Genomic DNA, 20,635 nt, shown 5'->3' on the forward strand with positions numbered 1-20,635 from the left:
TACACTGGCCGGCCAAGGGTGGTAAAACCACAACTCCCATAAGTCCTTGTGGGTATGGGCGTGGCCTTCCAGATGACTGGTTGTTTCTCAGCTCCAACCAGCGATAATTGGCTCGTGGAAACCAGAGGCGTGACCCGGCGAGACCCGCGCTCTGGGCTCTCAGGTGGAAATTCTGCGGCGAACTGACCGCGGGCACTCCAGCGAAGCATGGTTCCGTGGTACCTTTGTGAGTTACTGCTAGTTTTCGCCACTGTCTCCATGTCTAAGGACCTGGGGCACAGAGAGCTACGCGGGGCATCGCGAATCCCTTCCCACTTCAGCCGAGAGGAGCTCGTCGCTATGAAAGAGGCGCTGAAAGGTGAACCGGGGTCCAAAAGTGGGTCCTTCGGCCCTTGGGACTCCGCGGAGAGTCCCTACCGCAAGCTGGAGCTGGGCAGAACATCCCTCCCGGCCCAGTCCCGGCACCCCGTATCAGGTTCCGATTTAGGTTCGCTACTTTTCCCCCTAGACTTGGTTTCTGGGGCTCTCGTGTTCCCTGCCCCGCCAGTTTTACCACCTTGGACTGGCTCCACCCTCCCAATGCCTTTACTTACCTCCAGTATTACAAGGGCTGCTATTGGTACAGCGCTTAAGTTTCACATCTGTCAAATTTCTTCGATATTTTAAGATCAAACTAGGCTATCTTAGTCTTATCTCTAGAAATGGGAAATTGAGGTCAGTAAATTATCTTCTCCAGGGTGGGGACCAAGGAATGAGCGCTGGGTGACAACAGAAAATGTCTGGACTTCACTGAACTCCAGATAGCTCTCAGAAAGACTGTGGATCTTTTGAATTTGTGTTTTCCAGGAGAAAAGAGGAAAGTTTCTGTTGAGTGTTAGATTCTGTAGATCTAATGGGATGATGAGATCTGTCCTGGCCATTGAGCTCAACTCCAGCCTTTGCCCTATTACTAAATGGTGGATTAAGAAAAACTGCCTATGTAAGCATGTGCAGGCAGAGATGCAGGGACAAAATGTAACCCCTGTTGTTGCAAAGGGATTGCTCATGTGCTGGAACAATAGGCTTGGAAGATGGAACAGGGCTTTCTCAAAGTATAATATAAAGCAAATTACTCAAGAGACCTTTTGCACAGAAGCAATAGGAACTGTAGATTTAGAAATTCTTAGCAAGCTGCAAAACAGCTGAGTTCAGATCTTGGGTCTGCTCTTGGGTGGGCAATTTAGTCTTTTTGGACCTCATATTCCCCATATTTATGACAAGCTGTGATTTGTAGAATTGATCCTTAGCAAAACACAACATGGAATTCAGGTTGTTTTTCAGAGGTGCTTCCTAGACTTCCCGGCGAATGTGTTTCTGGATTGTTAGATTGCTATCTAATCAAATATTTTCACTACTCATTGCATTTCTCTGGTGTTTATGTCTGATAATGGGGCCCTCGCAAGCTGTAAAGGCTCAGGATTTAAAGGGATGAATTTAGCGACAATTCAAAAACTGAAAGGTCTGGTGGGGAGGATGAATATTTAAGGTAGCAGTTAAATCCCAGGTATTGCGAAAAAAAAAAGTTTTAAAAAAGGGGCTGGGGATTTAGCTCAGCGGCATAAGCGCCTGCCTTGCAAGCAGGCAGTCGTGAATTTGATCCCCGGTACCCATAAAAAGACAAAAAAAAAAAAAATCCCAGGCATTGTTTGCCTCAAAAGCTGACATGGTTGAGGTCAGTGAAATTTGAAGAAGCAGGCCATGAAGAGGGAGCCCATCCTCTACTCACACAAGCACATAACTGACACTGATGTGGGGGCCCAGGACAGTGAGTGCCTTGAGACCAATGAAGCTTGGGATTCATCAAAGACAGTGGTTATTTCAGAAGTGCATTGAGGCCTTGGGAAACAATTTATGGAAATTTTCTCCTCAGGCTCAAGGGCTAAAATTTCAATCTGAGTCTTTATTTTCCTTTACAAACTCTATTAGCGTCAACAAATCCTGAAGACCTGGGTTTATATCTTCCGGGGCTTTGTTGCTGTGTAATCTTAGGCAGCTCATCTAACCTCTCTAGACTTGTTTCCTCTTCTTAGGAAAAATAATAATGATAGCTCCACAAAATTATTTTGCCTTCTGCAAAAGATAATGAATGCAAAGATAACTTTTTATGTACAGAGGATGGGGTGGGGGATACAGGAGGAGTACGGGGGCCCAGAAAAAGTGTTTCAGATTTTGCAGTGTTTTAATTGACTTTGTCAGTTGAGCATCCCTAATCTGAAAATCTGAAATCTGAGGTGCCCCAAAATCCAAAACCCTTGACTATCACATCGACACTCAAAAAGTTTCAGATTTCAGAGGCCTTTGGATTTCACTTTTCAGTTAGGGATGTCTAACCTGTACCATCTTTAATCTTCTGTCTCTGACTGTTTAACTCTGACAGGTGCCATCCAGATTCCAACAGTGTCTTTTAGCCATGAGGAGTCCAATACCACAGCCCTGGCTGAGTTTGGAGAATACATTCATAAAGGTCAGCTGGAAACTGTGGGCTCTAGGAGACAGCACTGGGAACACAGTCCTTTTACAACATGATCAAGAAGTATATTTTATCACTGATCAGAGGAGAGTCTAATTCCTGAGAGTTTCTCTTGAGGCTGTACATAGAGGGGAGGTGTGAAAGGGAGACTCTTAGTTAAGTACAGGATTCCTTCTACCTGGGAAAATATCTAGAACTATGTTCCATGCATTACCCACCCCTATATCCACACAGAGCGGTATCCTATACTCCCATTCTGCCTCTGGAGACTCAGATTGTTACCAGTTCATTTCCAAACCTCTAGGCCAGTGGTAGCGAACCTTTCAGAGACGAGTGCCCAAAGTGCAACCTCAAACCTACTTATTTATCGTGAAGTGCCAACACTACAACTAAACCTGACTACTGAGCTTTTCATTTAGGAAAAAAACTACTCATACATTAACATGTTTTAAAAGAAAAAAAAAATGTGTCCTGGGTTCTCCACCCCTGCTCTAGGCAGTTAAGGAGTGAGCTATCCTCTCTCCTCCCCACCACCATGGAGCACAGAACAAGGAAGGATGGTCAGAGAGGGAAAAAGTCTTAGAAGCCCCCCTGACCCCTTGTTAAAATTTAATGGAGAGGGCCACAGATTTAGCTCAGTGGCAAGAGTGCCTGCCTGGCAAGCCTGAAGTCTGGAGTTTGATCCTTGGTACAAAAAAAGAAAAAAAAAATCATGGAGAAAAGAGAGGCAGCCTTTCTAAAGTAAATAAAAAGCAGCTCCTCCAAAGTTTTTCAGAAGTGGGAGAGGCTGGCCTGGTATTAGCAAGTAGTCCCTAACCCTAACACTCTGGGTCTAAGGAACCTGGCATTAATGCCTGGCCATCAAACTGGGAAGCTGAGCAGAAAAGCCTTTATCATGTAATTGATTTAAAAAAAAAATTAAGCCAGACACAGTGGTGTATACCTGTAATTCTGGAGGATCAGGAGGCTGAGGCAGGGGGATTGCTGTGAGTTCAAGGTCAGCCTGATTTACAAAGCAAGAGCCTATCTTAAAAAAAAAAAAGAAAGAAAGAAATTAGATAAGCTGGCTGATGTACTAAAATTAGTTTCTTCAGTTGTTTGTTTTCCAATGTCCCCAGAGGTACATATAGATTCTTTCCGAAAAGCCTAGAGGGAAATAAAGTTCTTTCTCCCATGTATCTAAGGCTACCTGTGTTAAGCCTACCAATATTCTGAGTAATCAACCTAGGGAATATCCACACCCATACCCACACACAGAAGTGTGGCACTATACCAGTCAGAATAAGCTTTTAACTCCATGTGACACAAACAGTAGGAGTGCTGTCCCCTAAAAGAAAATGATCTTTAAATATTTTTCTAGAGGGAGCATGTTTGAGTCTGAGTAATTTGGATATTGGGAACTGCTATATTCAAGAGTTAACACACTCTTTCTTCTGCAAAGGTTTCTACATGTAATCATATGTTGTAGATCAGACAGAGCCAGATCTTGAAATACTGACCATTCTTTTTTTTTTTTGTCTTTTTCTTTTTCATCGGTACCAGGGATCAAACTCACGACTGCCTGCTTGCAAGGCAGGCACTTATGCCGCTGAGCTAAATCCCCAGCCCCAATACTGACCATTCTTAATGGTGGAGTCTTTGCATGTTATGATATAATCATAGCACATTAAAATATGAGGAAGAGTTGGACATGGTGGTGCACACCTGTAATCCCAGCACTGGAAAGGCTGCAGCAGGAGGGTCACCATGAGTTTGAGGCCATCCTGGGATACAAAGTGAGTTCAAGGCCACCCTGCACCACATAGTGAGAACCTGTCTTAATTAAATAATAAAATAAGAGGAAGAGAAGGCTTGGGGATTGAGCAGACAGATCAAAAGTTTTGTCTGATAAGGCTTCCTAAAGGAAAATGCATGCTAAACAAAAAGCTAGGGAGCACTCAATGAGAAGACCAAAAGAACTTCGATTTTCTTTCCTGCTTGTATCCCTTTGCCTTTAGTCTTTCCCACAGTGTTCAGCACCAGCTTTATCCAGCATGAAGTTGTGGGACAGTACAGTCACTTGCTCACCGTTCAAGGCTCAAACCCCAGCCTGCAGCCCTACATGCTGCTGGCTCACTTCGACGTGGTGCCCGCCCCTGAAGAAGGCTGGGAGGTGCCCCCATTCTCTGGGCTGGAGCATGATGGCTTCATCCACGGTCGGGGTACCTTGGACAACAAGAACTCCGTGATGGTCTGAAATGCTCTTTCTTCTGCCTTGGGGCCCTAGAGATGTTCGGCTGACTTCTGGGAGGAAAGAGGTTATAGTAGAAAGAATCTTGGCTCCCGGAGACCTGGGTTCCAGCCATCAGTTTGTTGCTTCCTTTTGCTGGACCTTAATTTCTCAAATGTGTAGGGCCTGGAGTAGAAAATCCCCCACACACCCACTAAGCTCTGCCGTTAGTAAGTTTATGCTTTTCTCCAGGTGGCAAATGTTTTATGAAACAATCTACTTCCCCACATCTGGCCCCCTGGAAACATTTGAATTTGTTCTCTTTAAAGAGAGTCTATCAGATCCCTGCTCCACCAGCCCCCAGGGAAACAGCTGGGTGTCTCTGATATCCTACTTAAATAACCTCACTCTCTCCTCTTCCATTGTTTTTCTAAACCCCAGGCAATCCTGCAGGCCTTGGAGCTCCTGCTGATCAGAAACTACATCCCACAGAGATCTTTCTTCATTGCTCTGGGTCACGATGAGGAGGTAGGCCCCTGTACCTATCTCTGGGACCCTATTGGTAGACATTTCACCATCATCTACCTTGTAGCTCCCTAGCTACAAGGACTCCATGAAGTGGTGTAGTGATTTGCCAACTTCCCTGGGTGTCTATTCTGGGTGCCAGAACTATGTAAGGACCATGACCAAAAATTCAGATTACTGTATCGTATGCCAAAGACCTGAATGTTTTGTTTTGTTTTGGTTTGGTTTGGTTTGGTTTCTGAGATAGGGTCTCACTATGTGGTTCAGGCTGGGCTGGGCTCAAATTAGTCTGGCCACTAAGCCCAGCAACCACCTAAATTTTTAACAAACTCCCTGAAGCAGGCAGGTATTCTGTCACCTACACCCTGAGAAAAACGGTGAACTGAACAGGAAGATCAATGACTCATCTGCAGGACAGCTAGTTGTTTTGGCCCTGGGCAAGTCACTTCACCCTCTGGGTCTCAGTTTCTTCCTTTGTAAAAGGAAAGAAGCTGGACTCTCCCTGCTGTGACATTCCAGGAAGCTGTGAGGTGGAATTGTCTCAGCCCTCCCCACTTCCCCCAGGAAGGAAATTTGAGAAGGAAAATTTTGGGATGTGTCTGCAGGTATCAGGGACCAACGGGGCTCAGAAAATCTCAGCACTGCTACAGAACAGAGGCGTCCAGGTGGCTTTCATTGTGGATGAGGGCAGTGGTGTCTTGGAAGGATTCATTCCCAGCCTCAAGAGGCCCTTTGCCATGTGAGTAAAGCATCCCTGTCCCACCTGGAAGGGAGCTACCTCAAGCTGTGATGACTCCAGCCCGGTGAGGCTGTTCCATGTCAGCCCTTTTGCCTTGGGCATGCTCATCTTCCCCTTCCCTCCTTTCTCTAGTGTAGATTTTTAAAAAGCAGCTTAAATCCAGCCTCTAAGCATCCACCCAGCTGGGCTTTCCTCCCCAACATAATTTAGGGTAGAAAGATGTTAAGAAAGCCATCCCTGATCCCCTTCCACAGGATTTCGGTCTCAGAGAAGGGTGCAATTGACCTCAGGCTGCAAGTAAACATGACTTCAGGCCACTCTTCAGCTCCTCCAAAGGAGACAAGCATTGGCATCCTGTCAGCTGCCATTAGCCGGTAAGCAGCACCTGTGCTCTGCTCAGAATGGAAGGCCTGGCACTATCCTGCTTTGGGTTTGAGGTGGCGATGCTGGGCTGGGAAGCCATGGTGTGAGCCCATGGTGGGGACAAAACTACCCACAGCAGGCAAGTACTGGGGTCAGCAGAGGATGGATTGGAACATCCCTACAGCATGCAGGGCCAGAGGGCAAGATCTAGGCCAGGTGGACTGTTGGTCCAGAGTCAGCTAAGCAGGTAAAGAATTTCACAAGTTGTCAAATGGCTAAATCATCTATTAAATTCTTCTTTTGCCCTGGCCATTGTACAGAGATAAACCAGGGCTGTTTGTGAGGCAAGAACAGTATGGTCTGTACGAGCAGCATTCACCCATGGCTAGGTTCTCTTCACAAAGTTGGAAGGAACATAGTATTCATGCAAATACTGAATGCATTGCTGCCATGGTCAAGGCTGTGTGCCAGGGGATAGGCATACCAGGAACGAAACAGCACTGCCTCAGGACACTCAGCAGAGGAGACTGACAGCTTGGCTGCAGCATTTCAGGGGCATAAGATTGGACACACAGGATGTCAAAAAGAATTGGAGGGAGGGAGGGTGAGGACAGGACTAACTTGGACTTGACGGGCAGGAAGAGCTGCTGCTAGAAGAGTAGAGATGATCCTGGTGGTGCTTTAAGAGTTTGAGAGTGGTTGAGATGCTTGAAGTCACACACAAGTGAATGGCATAGCTGGTCAAAACTTCCAAGTCTTGAGAACTCTGTTTCTCTTCCAGACTGGAGCAGACTCCAATGCCAAACATGTTTGGAAAGGGGCAGCTAAAGACGATGTTGCAGCAGTTGGCGAGTGAGGTGTGGGAAGAAGCAGCATGCGCTCCTGACCAGCTGTGGAAGAGGAACAGGAGGGTGGTGGAGAAGGCAGTTTTGGAGAGCTGTCCCAAGCTCTGCCCAATCTCAACTTTCAAACCAGTGGCTCAGCCTTGCTGAAGAGATCAGGCTTGTTCCCCGGGGTTAGCTGAGACCCTAAGGAGTAACGTACCCAGGCACCCTTTGAGAGCTGGTTCTCAGTCATCTTTGAGGCTGCTAAGCAATTCAGCTAGCCCTGCCAGGTAGAAACTGCCCTGTCCTCTAGCAAGGGTGAGGCCAGCGGAACTCAGTGAGGATCTCAAGGCAGCAGAGAGACCCAGGCGAGGGGGCAGGGACCACACTGCATTGTCCCAGCTAATCCTGCTAATGCTGTTCTCTTTCTTTCAGTTCTCCTTCCCTGCCAATATAGTCTTGAGCAACATGTGGCTATTTCAGCCCCTCGTAAGCAGGTTAAGTATTATCCTTCCCTCCTTTTCATCCCCTGCCCTCGCTGCAGTCTCCTTTCATTGGCTTTCCTGGGCCTCACTAGTCATCCCTCAGCCTGCACAGACACCTAATCTAATCAGGTATAGGCTATCTCTCTCAGTCCTGAAGGTCTGCACGCTTCAGGAAAGTGGGTGAACTTCCAGCCCTTCCTGTGTCCCCCTTGGATAGTTCTTAATGTCCGACTTAACATCCTTTTGCTTTAGGTTGATAGATAGAAATCCTATAACCAACGCGATGATCAGGACCACCACAGCGGTCACCATGTTCCATGCCGGGGTCAAGGTAACGTCACCTGGTTCTGCAGTGACCTTCTTACTGCCCACCCCCTTCTCTATCTCCTCTGACCTTTGGCTTTATCACCCTTCTCTGCCTGGCAGTTGAACACTAGGAAGGGGCAGTGCACAACCAGCCTGTGTCATGCCATGGGTATGCACCCAGAGCAGGAATCTAGCCAAGGCCTGCCAGTTCTCTGAAATTGTTGACCACATTTTATATGTGCTTATTTTAGTGGAAGACATCCACAACCCTCTCAAACTCCTTAGGTGTGACCTTCCCCAAAGCAACCATTATACTGGTGTGAAGAAGGGTCACTTGGGAGTTCCTTCTTGTGACTTATGGTCAGGCTATAACTCAACATGTTTTATATTTACTAACACTTTGGTCATGTAGACTGAGGTTTCTAACTTTTCTACCAACAAGGATCTTTTTAAGGATCCTCATGTTTTCAAAGATGTATCTACTTAGTGAGTAATTAATACATTTTACCCAGTATTAATCCTAAATTGAAAAAGGGAAACCAGCCTGGCATGGTGGTGCACACCTGCAATCCCAGCACTTAGGAGGCTGAGGCAGGAGGATTGCCATGAGTTCGAAGCCAACCTGGGCTACACAGTGAATTCAAGGCCAGCCTGAATTACACAGCAAAACCCTTTCTTGAAAGAAAGAAAAAAACAAACAAAGAGGGAACTCACTTGCCATTTATAAAATTAAGGAAAAATATATATACACATTATCTCACTTAAAACTCATCATTTCCCAAAATCTACTAAATATTGGGTGTTCTTAACAAACATAATTTCTATATGAGGTTTACTCTTCCAGAAATAAATTTCAAGTAAATCAATACTTTGATAAATTTTTGTTCCAAGACTTACTTTTCAATGAATTAGTCTGCTTTGTGGATTGGCCACTATGGAGTGTCTAGTTAAAGGGCCAAACCTGGCCACACAAAGGCACAGGCCTTTCTGAAATCTTAAAGAGAATTTGATCCCTCCTATAACTGGCAGTGCCACCACCACAGTTTAAAAGGGCACCATTCCCTTAAAGCACAACGTGACCTGTGGAGTTAGGTGTAGTAGCACATGCCTGTTTCATAGCTACTTGGGAGGCTGAGGCATGAGGATCACTGCAAGTTTAAGGCCTAATCACACTACCTAGTAGTGATTTCAGAGCCAACTTGAACTATGTAGTGGTTGTTTCAAAAAACAAAACAAATAAAAAAAGCTAACTGTGGCTCCATGGTAGAAGCCCATGGTTCAACCCCCAGCACTGCAAAACAGTAACAACGTAACTTTGAGATGGAAGGAATCTGGCCATCTGGACCCTGCGCTGATTGAAGTGCATAATGCCTCCGAGTTAATTCCTAGCAGACAGTATTCCTTATGTACATTTTTATGAGTTTTTGTCAGTGAGATAGTCTTTTTTGCAGGCATTTCTTTTGCTGATCAGAATAGTTTAAAATTCTAGAACAGTTTTGCAGACTGCCTTAATTCTCACTTCCATCACACTTTCCCACCCTCTGCCAGGAACAGTAGGAGACAGATGAAGCGGGCGGCCCCAGGTCCTCTGCAGTAGAGCCAATAGGCAGCCCCTAGATTTCCTTGTTAGCATCCTGAGGTAACAATTCAGATATCACAGGTCCTCCTTTCAGAAAAGTAAAGTGAAAAGCAAAGTAAAACCTGTGGAAGGTAGTTTTACTAGTCAAGAACCTTGGCAATCCACTGCTCTTGTCTAGAGTGCATGCTTCAGTGACCCAGTAATACGGCCGTGCTCAGTGGTGTGTTCATCCATCGCAAGTTCGAGTCCTGAAGGCAACTGTGGTTCCAGTGATACATTTTTTATACAGACCTATAAAAATTAATTTTTTCGAGTAATATACTACTAGTTGCTATTGATTATTTCAGCACTCGATATACTGTTAAGTCTTTTTTTGATACACTATTAAGTTGTCCAGACAAGTGAACATTTTATTCACTTAATATAATTAAGTATAATTCATACATATTATATATATATATATATCAATTCATTTCTTTTCTCACATAAGCCTTTAATAAGTAACTGGAATTTTTTATTAGATCTTATATATACAGAGCAGTATTTTATTAAAAATTCAAAAGGGAAGACTTTCATGTGTTCAATTTATAGTTTTTCTGTTTTTAAAATATCTTTATATTGTCTGCCAATTAAAACACTTTAAACTTGCAGTGAAATGGACTCTGTATGTATTTTTGTATTAAACTAACATACTCAAAAATGTCCAGGTCTCCTGGAAAGGCTCCCAGAAGGCTCCCAGTGTGCAGCACAGGACCAGAATACAGATGTCCAGGTTGTTGCCAAGAAAGCTATTTTCTCTGAGCATCTCTGTGACCACCTTGGGGTCCAGGAAGCAGAAGACTTAATGAAATGCTGCATGCCCCAGCCCTAAATATAACTACATCCCAAGGGCCCGGCAAAGACAAGGACAGATTGAGAGTAGTAAGCCCTGGTTCCTTAAATCACATCACCTTCCTCTGCTCCTGCTGTTGCTGGTAATTGGTATTTCATGGGTTGGAGACTTGAGGTCCGCTCAGGCCAGGCTTTCTGATTCTCTCCCTAGGTGAATGTCATCCCCCCGGTGGCACAGGCCATAGTCAACTTCCGGATTCACCCTGCACAGACAGTCAGTGAGGTACGTCCCATGTATCCAGAAAATGGGTTCAACTTGAAGAGTTTGGGCCCTAAGGACCTGTATTTAGTACAATCGTAGGACTGGGCCAGTTTCCTTTATTCAGTGTACATTACTCCAAGGCATTCTGTGGCTGTGTGGCTAGGATAAAATCTCTGGTTTGGAGGATTTTGGTGTCTGGGGTAGGAAGTGGGAGATACAGATGAATAAATGGTATCAAAAGTAGTAAATATACATAATGAGATTGTTGTATGTTTGACTAGATGGCTAGATGTTCACACGTTTCACACCACCCGTTTAGTCTTTACAGGTACCCTGTGAGGTAGGCACTTCATTGCTCTTTCAACCAGTAAACATGGAGACATGGAGCAAAGAGCGGTTAAACGGCATATTCAATGATGGTGCACCCAGCACCCTAGCTTGAGTCTGTACTCTACACTACAGTTATAACAATCAGAGATGGGCAAGTCACCGTACAACCACTGCAAAGGAAGCCGATGCTACTTTGAAGAGCCAAAATAAATTTTTTCTGGCCCCTAGAAATGTGACTTGGTTGTTAAAGGATCATCAGGGCTTAGTAAAAATAAAATATTCCTGTGGCTAACGAGTAGAAATTGGGGAAAAGTAACAACAGATAAAAATCAATAGGAGATAGAGCCATAGCTTGGGGATCAAGGCCTAGTATGCCACACTGAGAACAGGAATGAATTCTCAGAGTTCTTCAAACAGTGCCAAGCTAGGCTTGGATTTACTGGTAGATGATGTCAGTAGCCCACAGAGAAAGTGCTGGGGTAGGAAGAGACAAGAAACTATTGCAGCAGTTCAGGCAATGCCTGTGAAGCTCTGAACTGAGGCCGAGTCATGGGGTGGAGACAGGGAACTCACCTGCAGGAAAAGGGTTCAACAGGATATGTACAGATGTGCAGTGACAGCAAGGCAGAGCAGCCCCGAGAGTTAACCCAAGTTCAGGAGTTGGCCTAGCACAAGTGTTATCACCAAGACTTAGAATTTGGGAAGAAGAACAAATTCTAGGAAATATATAGTGGCTTAAGTTTAAGAAATGTAGTGTATAAATTAGTAGGCAATTTTCAATACTATCTCCAATATGGAGAGAAATGAACTAGAGGTACAAGGCAGAGTGTTATTAACATAATCAGAACCTGCAAAGTTAACAGTGGGTGCTATGGCGGAAAGGAACCTAGTACTTTGAGAAAAATGAGGAGACTTCTTCTGGAGCCAGGCGAGGCTTTCCTGAGGCAGGAACATTTGAGCTGAAAGCTCAAGAGTGAGCAGAAGTTACACTGCATGCTTAATATCTAGAGGAAATGCCAGCTTATCCAAACATAAGGTTGAATTCTTAAAAAAGAATTCAAAAGTTTAATCTGACTGCAAAATAGTTACCCAACAACTACCAGATAAGTTAAATATCCCAGAGTACACAGGCTGAGGCAGGTCTCTGCCACAGATCATGGGAGGTCAGCTCCACTTAGACTCTCCTAAGTTCTTCCTGTGAAGGATTTCATCTGTCCTCAAGTAGGGAGGAGTCACTCCTCACTGAAGATGAAAAGTAGATTTATAACCTGCCTAGAGCCACCTAGCATTAGGGGAAGGGGGAATCTAGAATCGGTGTAAAGTACTGGAGCATGCTGCTTTTCATCAGGTGCCAACTTTTGTCCTCTCCCTGGGGGATCATGAGGCCAGGAAATCACTGAATTCCCCCATTGAGCTTCTTTCCACCAGTTTTTTTCCAGCTTCATTCCAATTCCATGCCCTTCCCAAGGGCTGTTTTCCACCCAACCAGGGCTTTCATCTCCCCAGGTCCTGGCACTCTTCCCTCCTCTGTTCCCCACCCTCAATTCCTAACTCCATCCTGCCCACCTGCACCAGTGAGGAATGGAAAGCTCCCATCAATCAGAAAGCTCACAAGCTCCATTGATTCTTGTCGTCCCCCTCCCAAGTACCCTAGTCCATTTTCCAAGGACATGGCCTGAGGGTTGCATGCACAGAGTCCCACACTGGATCCAGGAGATGGAAGCCAGGCAGCCACCAGAGTCCTCTCCATCTTCACCTCGTCTCTGCCATGTTCCAGATGTAGGTAGACTTCAGCACCTACCTATGAGAAAACAAGACAGGCTACCAGTGGAAAGGACAGTTCATTCTAAATGCACCTTTAGGAGTAGAAATGGCCACTGAGTGAGGTTTCAGGGAGCCTCCACTTGAGGGAACATTCTGGAATATGCTGTTTTGGGCAGTAATGGAGTTCTCATCCCTCACAGGACTCTATCAGGGTATCATAGAGAAGAGGCTCTCCTGCATTCACTCAGAATGCTGACCAGCATTCTTCTATGCATTTGGGATAGTGGTGAACATGAGAAACAAGATTTCATTCTCATGACAGTTATGCATTAATGGGAAGCAACAGCAATAAGCAAATGACCAGATAAAAGAACAAGAGGATTGTTAAGTGGGAAGTACCTTGAAGAAAATAATAGATGCCATGTCCAGAGTGATGGACGGAGATGTGAACCATGTCAAATCTAGCCATCAAGCACACCCACTCTGAGTATGTTTTTCCACTAGATCGGGGAGGAACAGACCTGAGAATGTGTCCAGGGAGCAACAGCTCAATGGGAAACAGTACTAGCACCCTTTCTTTAGCACCTACTTCCTAGGATAACTATGCCCATTACTATAGTCAATGGAAGTAAATGGTTAGGCCAGTGCCTGGCACATTGTACACTCTCAATAAATGTTAGCTAGCATTTTTTTCTTCAGAATTAGAGGGATCTTCCTAAGAAATAACCAGAGATACAAGACTGAGAGTAGGAGGAGGGACTCACCAATAATGAGGGAGACCTCAGAGTTACTTGAGAATACATTGACCTTTCATTTCTCTCTCTGCCATCCTTCTGGAACATTCCACAGTGTTGTGTTGTCCCACAGCTGTTTTATGTGTACTGATGTTCCTCTCATGAATGGAAGATGTGTTGGAGGTAAAGCTAATAGACACGTAAAACTGGGTTAGGACTTTAGAGTTGAGCAATCAGATTCTACCCTGCTGTACAGCTACTCACTAGGAAACTGAGACAAGCTGTTATTTAAAATATACCATCCCAGTTTTCAGCAACTTGGTTAGAAGCACCTTCTGGTATTTTGTTTTTGTTTTTTTGGGATTTTTTTGGTACTAGGAATCAAACTCATGACTTTTGACTTGCTAGGCAGGCCCTGTGCTGCTGAGCTATATCCCCAGTATGAGTGTCTTATACTGAGCTGGGACGTGGCTTTCTGTAACATCAGTGCCCCTCCTCTTTTCATATTGCATGTATGTACTCCACAGGCTCTGGCATGGTACAAGACACATACACACTCTGCAAAATCTCACTGCGTGTTGACAGATAAGCGGGCTGAGACATAGACAGCTGGATGACCTTGCCAAGGTCATGTAGTTCCAAGTCTGTCACAGCCCTCCCTATTCCCAGAATGTCTGTTGCCTCTCTGCCATTAGTTTCACAGCCTTCCTTTGAACTTGGTCTCAGAATTCATACCGCAAAGGCATCCTTCACACTTGAAGGATCTGAAGTGTCCTTCTCCTCACCTCCTCCACCTGTGTGGACTCAGGAAGCAGAGACACATCATTCCTGTGAGCTCAGGGAAATGCCCAGTCCAGCAGTACTAAGTACCTGGATGACTCTGGTGAGTTAGTTATGGAGATAGCTCTAGGTACTGTTTTTAACAGGTCCCATTTTTTGTGTCTCAAGTATACAACGTTTATTACAGACCTTTCATGTGCTTGATACTGGGAACCCGGACATGTCCTTGAGCTGGTGGGAAGCACTAGCTGCTTGCTAGTGGGAAGCCTGCCTTCTTACTGAAGGGAGGCAGCCTGACTACCTTCTTTGATTTCAGGAAATAGGAAATGGTTTGGGGCAGGGAACAGTGTGTACAGTCCAGCCCAACCTCACAGGAGATGACTTCAGGAACCTTGCAGTGGGTGAAGAATGTATCAAGACCCTACATTAGTCAGGCATGAAGGCTGGGGCAGGAGGATCACAAGTTCAAGAGTAGCCTGGGCAATTTCAAAATTTCCTGTCTCAAAATAAATTTAAAAGGAGTCACTCAGTGGTTGATGCTTACCTAGCATGTTCCAGCACTGCAAAAGGAAAAAAAATTAAATAGGCTACATTAACTCTTAGGTTAGAATAGAATGTTTGGACCTTAAGTGCTAGCATGAAACTTAGCTGTAAGGGAAAATAAGCTTTGTGACCTCCTCACCCACCCAGCAACAGGGAGTTGCTTTGACTCAAATGATAATTTCTAAGCCAGAAGTGGGAAGCCTCACTTCTACCCTAGACTCAACATGTACTTGAGGCGATGCCCTCATTCAGGTGATCCCTAACAATAGGACCCCCCAACCCCCGCTTTAAAATGACCACTAATTGCAGAGAACATTTTTATGCAACCCCCAATCATATGGGTCCGGAGTGGTGCTAGACCTGTGTTTGGGGGGCTGTGTGGGTTTGGGTTCATTCCCACACTGTGACCAGTATACTGCTCAGGGTCTCTCTGGCCTCCTATTTTAGGTCAGGGATTTTGCTGGTTTCCCTCTAGTCATTTTAGGCTGAATTTTCTAGTAGTTCTCTCAGGCTCGATCCTAAGGAAAGAAGACAAAGAGAGAAAACTAGAATCTAGTATTTGAACTCCTGATGTTTTTGTCTGAGCTGAGCTCATCTTCCTCCCTCTAGTATAGTTGGTTACAAACAGAAAATAGGGATGCCCAGAGAAAGAAAAGAAGATGCGATGGCCTGGTGTCACCTCTCTGAGACTCTCAGGTTGAAGCTGAAGCCTCCCATTGCCTTGAGATGGTTGAGATTCTAGATCTACTGTTTCATTTATACCTTCAACTAGCACATAACCCTCATCTCCAGGAAAATGACACATAATTTCCTTATAGTCCAATTCCCCACCCAACTCCTGGCTATAAGACAAACCTATCATTTAGCCTAAACCTGCCATGCTATTGCTTTCTAGGAAGGCTCACCTCTTGCATCACCAAAGTCAGTTGAAATTGAGGTCCTTTCTGTAAACCCCAGGGCTCTGCCTTGCTGGAGAGAAATTGGGACCATTTATTTTTTACTTTTTTAAAAATTTGATTAAGACATTTTAGATATACATAATGAGCACTTTCATCATAGGGAATTTGTGCCTGTACATGGTCTCTCTTTCTTTTCCTTTTCCCGTACCTTTTCTCTACTTATTTACAAAAGCTTTCTTTCCATTTTCCTTCCATTCATTTTTTCTTTTCCCTTCTTTGTTTTCCCCCTCTCCTCTTCCTAGTTCCCCTTCTCATGTGAACGTCTTCTTCCTATTTCACAATATCTATTACACACTTTGATCCTTATTTACCCTTTTAGTTTCCCATACCAGAGAAACAATGCAATTTAACACACATTAAACACAATAAACATGTGTGTCTGATTTATTTCACTTAAGAATTTGGTCTTGGACCAAGTATTTAGCTCAGTGGCATAAGTGCCTGCCTGGCAAGTGCAAGGTCATGAGTTCAACCCCCCCACCACCACCACCAAAAAGAAAAAAAAAAAAGAGTATGGTCTCAAGATGCCTCCATTTACCCAGAAATGTCTCAAGTTTAGCCTTCTTTAAGAACAATTTAAAATTCATATGACAGTTGAATACCAGATTGATGTGAAATCTGACCCCCTCATCCCTGCTCTGTTTCCACCCTGGAGGTCCTAGAACTCACCAAGAACATCGTGGCTGATGACCGAGTACAGTTCGAAGTGCTAAGAGCCTTTGACCCTCTGCCCATCAGTCCTTCTGATGACCAGGCCTTAGGCTACCAGCTGCTCCGCCAGACCATACTGTCCGTCTTCCCGGAAGTCAATATTGTTGTCCCCGGTAATGACTTCATCCACTGTGGTTAGAGGGAGGTGGGGCTGGAACCACTTCCTATGCAGTGACCACTGCCCCACACCCATCCCAGCTGTTCATCCTGGAAACAGCTGGCTGCTTCCCCTGCTGATGGGACCAGAACTGTGTTTTCCCCTCAGGGTGGAAGTGAGAAAACAAACAGGAAAGGAGCAGAAACAATAAATTCAGTCAAGCCTAGGACCTTGCTTAGTGTAGGCCAACAAGGACCTGTGCTCCCTGACATAGAGAGGAGGAATGGCTTAGAATCCACTTTCCTCTGGAGGAGTCACAGAGGCAGCCAAGATCCTCCCCACACCCAGGTTGTGGTTCTAATTCTCTCCAGAATAAGAGCTCAGCAGGGAGAACTCAGATGCATCAACTCCCTTCACCCCTGTAGCCCAGTCCAACCCTGGCAGCTCCTTCTGGGCCTCTACCCCAGTCTTCACTGTACTGTCCAAATCTACCTATGATAATGGTTATCCAACCAGGAGTGGACAAGGATTGCCAGGGAGCATCTTAAAATGCAGGCCACCTGGACCCACTCTCAGAAATTCAAGTCAGCCACATGTGGCTGGAACCCTACTGTCTGTCTACCTTTTGACAGATATCCACAGAGGATTCTGACACAAGTGATGCCTGATCATAGTTTAAGAAGCTTTTGGTCCCTGAAATAGGAAAGAGAAGTTCTAATGTGAATGCCTGTGTCCTCTCTGGATTTAATCATGGGTTTCTCTAAACATCTAGAAGCCCTGGCCCTCACAGCCCCAAGCCCTCTTCTCCTGGTCTCAAAGACTCTGCCTCACTGGGCATGGTGGTGCATGCCTGTAATCCCAGGACTTGGCTGGCTCTGTGAGTTCAAGGTCATCCTGGACTACAAAGTGAGTTCAAGGCCAGCCTTGAAGACCAAAAAGAGAAAAAAGAAAAGATGCTGTCCTGGCTGTTTCTCTTCTGGGGTGCTTTCCATAATCCCCACCTGTAGGTTTGAGTTGTGACAGGAAAAAAGATGGGGAGAAATCCAAAACACAGAATTGTGAAGGGGCTGGCTATTCATTGGAAACCAGGAGAGTTAATTTGACATAGCATACATTACCACCTCAAATTGTTCTGTGTGGCACTTGTCCGTTGATTTTTCCCAAAGAACACACCTATTAGGGACAAATCCCAGCCCCATCTGCGTGCCCTACTCTACCTGAGGGAAAGTAGGAAACTGGCAAAGGAGAATCTTGGGACTTGCCACACCTGAGGTTTGACTAGACTGGAATCATCCCTCTGGATGAGAATAACAGGAAGTTACGTTCCACTTGAAGAGGCCTGCATCTAGACGGTGTTTATTACTGACCAAGCGTAATAGTGAATAGAGGTCAGTCGATAACCAAGTTATATCCAGATTTCTGGTTTCTAAAACAGCAAATGGCCCTGTGATGGCGATGAAAGCAAATCATTGTCCTCCTTGGAGAGAGGACACTGAGGTTTGGATCATTCCAGGGACATCTCACCAATGCCCTTAATTCTATGTTCTTGTCTGAAATTATGTTTTTGTAAGGACAAAAATAGCATGGCCATAGGCCCTAAGAAGGCCCAGGTGTTGCCCTATAGAGACCCTAATCCTCCAGCCACTCCACCTCCTGACACTTGCTTGGCTTGGTTGCTCACATAAAGTCCTTTCCTTTCCTTTTTTTTTTTTTTTTTTTTTTGGTACTGGGAATCAAACTCAGGACCTCACACTTGACTGGCAGGCGCTGTGCCACTGAGCTATACCCCCAGCCCTGGCCCATTTCCTCTTCATCTTCCCGCTCTAGGAACTTGCATTGGCAATACAGACAGCCGACACTACACAAACCTCACCACCGGCATCTACCTGTTCAATCCCGTCGTCTTGAAGCCTTCAGATGCAAACAGGTGAGTGGACCAGCCCTGAGCCACACATGTGACCTGTCCCTTCCCACCCCAACAGTCCACAGAACAAGGCAGAGCCAGGGCTTGGCAGACTAAAATGGAGACACTGTGGAAGTCCACTGCCCTCATGGCCAGAGGTTTGTCATTGCCCAGAACTTAGGGAAATGGCACCTCTTTTATAAGGATGAACATAATCAAACGCTGGGTGAAAACCTGGTGGAATTAGGACCTTGGGTGCCCTTCCTGCCCATGGGAGAGTAGTTATACCCGGAACCTCACTTTCTTTATACAAAATAAAGCCGTTCATCACTCAGAAATGCACACACACTGAGATCAGGAGTGAGCATGTAGGGGCTGGGGATTTAGCTCAGCGGCATAAGCGCCTGCCTTGCAAGCAGGCAGTCGTGGGTTCAATCCCCGGTACTGATAAAAAGGAAAAAGACAGGGCTGGAGGTTTAGCTCAGCAGCATAAGCGCCTGCCTTGCAAGCAGGCAGTCGTGAGTTCAATCCCCGGTACCGATAAAAAGGAAAAAGACCAAAAAAAAAAAGTGGGCATGTGCTTTGACTTTTCTGAAGACACACTGTGGAAATCCCAGACATGAGCACCGATTTTAGCTGTGGTTTACTGTCTTGTGGGTTCTTCAGAAAACTGGAGTCCCATGGAGGGGAAGATCATTTCCATATACCTCTCTACTATTTATCATATCCAGACCTGATTTCCCTGTAATAGGTCAGTTGTACAAAGGAAAGAAAATATTTGGATATGAGCTCATGGATAACTGTGATGTTTTTGTTCTTATTTTTCAAATAGGACAGAAAGGCAAGTACCGCTCTATTTCCAATCATCTTTGAGTTACAAGTGTAGTCTGATTTGTTGTGTTGTGGGAAGACAGGTTGGTGGACCTGAAATCAGCAGCAAAGCCCTATGTCAAGGAGGAGATAGAACAAGGTGTCCTTGGAGGTGTCCTCCCTGCCCTCTCTGAGCCTTAGGAAGCTGAGGAGTGAGCAGCTGTCTTGGAGGGAAGTCTAGCTGGGGATCTGTCCTAACAGAAAGAGAATTGGAAGTTGAGGATAAATTACTAAATGGGATTCAGAGCCGAAGATTTTGAACTCCACTAGAATGTATTCATTATGTTCCCTCTGCACTTTGCCAGATAACCAAAAGTCACATGACATCTTGAAACTGGCTCTTCCATTTTGCCCACTTCCCACCCTGGAAGATGGAAGACAGGCCAGTGGCTGTCAGGAGATGGGGAGCAAGTCAGGACTGCTCTGTATAACACCCGTGCTGTAGCTCTTGACCCTCCTCCGCTCCCCCTAATGCATCTTTCTGCCTCAGGATTCACGGAGTCAATGAGAAGATCTCAGTCCAAGCCTACGAGACCCAGGTGAAATTCATCTTTGAGTTTATTCAGAATGCTGACACAGACAGGAAGCCAGTTCCTCACCTGCACGATCTGTGAGGTCGGGGAGCCAGCTGGGTTAAGAGGACCCCACTCTAGGCCAAGAGTGGGGAGGCCAATGTCGATTGAAGTTTTGACTCAGGGCCAGGGGCTTAGCTCAGCAGCATAAGCGCCTGCCTGGCAAGTACGAGATCGTGAGTTCAATCCCCAATACCAAAAAAAATAAAAGAAGAAGTAGTTTTGGCCCAAACCACATCATTGCCGGCCTGCCTAGATTACTCCTAAACTCATCCATAAACAAGGCCTGGCGTAGGCAAGACCAGCGGAACTGTGGCCTCGATTTCCCTCCACCATCCTGCTCTGCTGACTGCCTGCACTTACTGCCTCCTTGTTCCTCCCCTCAGACGTCTGTCTTATGCTAATTATTGAACTGTTCCACCTTTGAGCTGACAACAAACACAGGGTTTAAAATCCTCAACAGTTCGATTCCTGATATCAAATAAAATAAATCCTTAACCATGTTTCTCCTGATAAATGCATTAATTTAGGGTGCCTTAGTGCCTCTTTCAAACCTTATATATTGCTTCTTGCTAGAACTTCCCCCTCTGCCTCCTCCTCATTCCTCCTCTCCCCTTTCTTCTCTCCCATGAACACTGAACTCATCCACTTTATTTTTATTTTGAGAGAGGTCTAATTAAGGGACTTGAATTTGCAACCCTTCTGCCTCAGCCTCTAGCCTGTTCTGGAACTCACAAGTG

At 45.3% G+C, this 20,635-nt stretch overlaps 1 protein-coding gene and 1 long non-coding RNA gene across 2 annotated transcripts; one reads left to right on the top strand and one right to left on the bottom strand.

The window, feature by feature from the left end:
* Positions 1-108: 108 nt before the first annotated feature.
* Pm20d1 (peptidase M20 domain containing 1) lies at positions 109-20,398 on the top strand. Its single transcript, XM_003474670.5, has 13 exons — positions 109-358; positions 2,417-2,503; positions 4,507-4,739; positions 5,160-5,246; positions 5,849-5,982; positions 6,237-6,356; positions 7,127-7,202; positions 7,605-7,666; positions 7,907-7,985; positions 10,582-10,653; positions 16,398-16,566; positions 18,378-18,477; positions 19,814-20,398. The coding sequence occupies exons 1-13, from the start codon at positions 208-210 to the stop codon at positions 19,935-19,937; spliced, it is 1,494 nt and encodes a 497-aa protein (XP_003474718.1). The 5' UTR covers positions 109-207; the 3' UTR covers positions 19,938-20,398.
* Positions 7,458-16,543, bottom strand: LOC106028759 (uncharacterized). The gene is made up of 3 exons (XR_001202384.3): positions 16,412-16,543; positions 13,491-13,649; positions 7,458-12,763 (listed from the first exon to the last, which is right to left on the bottom strand). It is a non-coding gene; the product is annotated as an uncharacterized LOC106028759 (long non-coding RNA).
* Positions 20,399-20,635: the final 237 nt, after the last annotated feature.

Source organism: Cavia porcellus, unplaced genomic scaffold (genome assembly GCF_034190915.1).
Source record: "Cavia porcellus strain 051 isolate PalLab524CR breed Dunkin Hartley unplaced genomic scaffold, mCavPor4.1 scaffold_29, whole genome shotgun sequence".
NCBI lineage: Eukaryota > Metazoa > Chordata > Mammalia > Rodentia > Caviidae > Cavia > Cavia porcellus.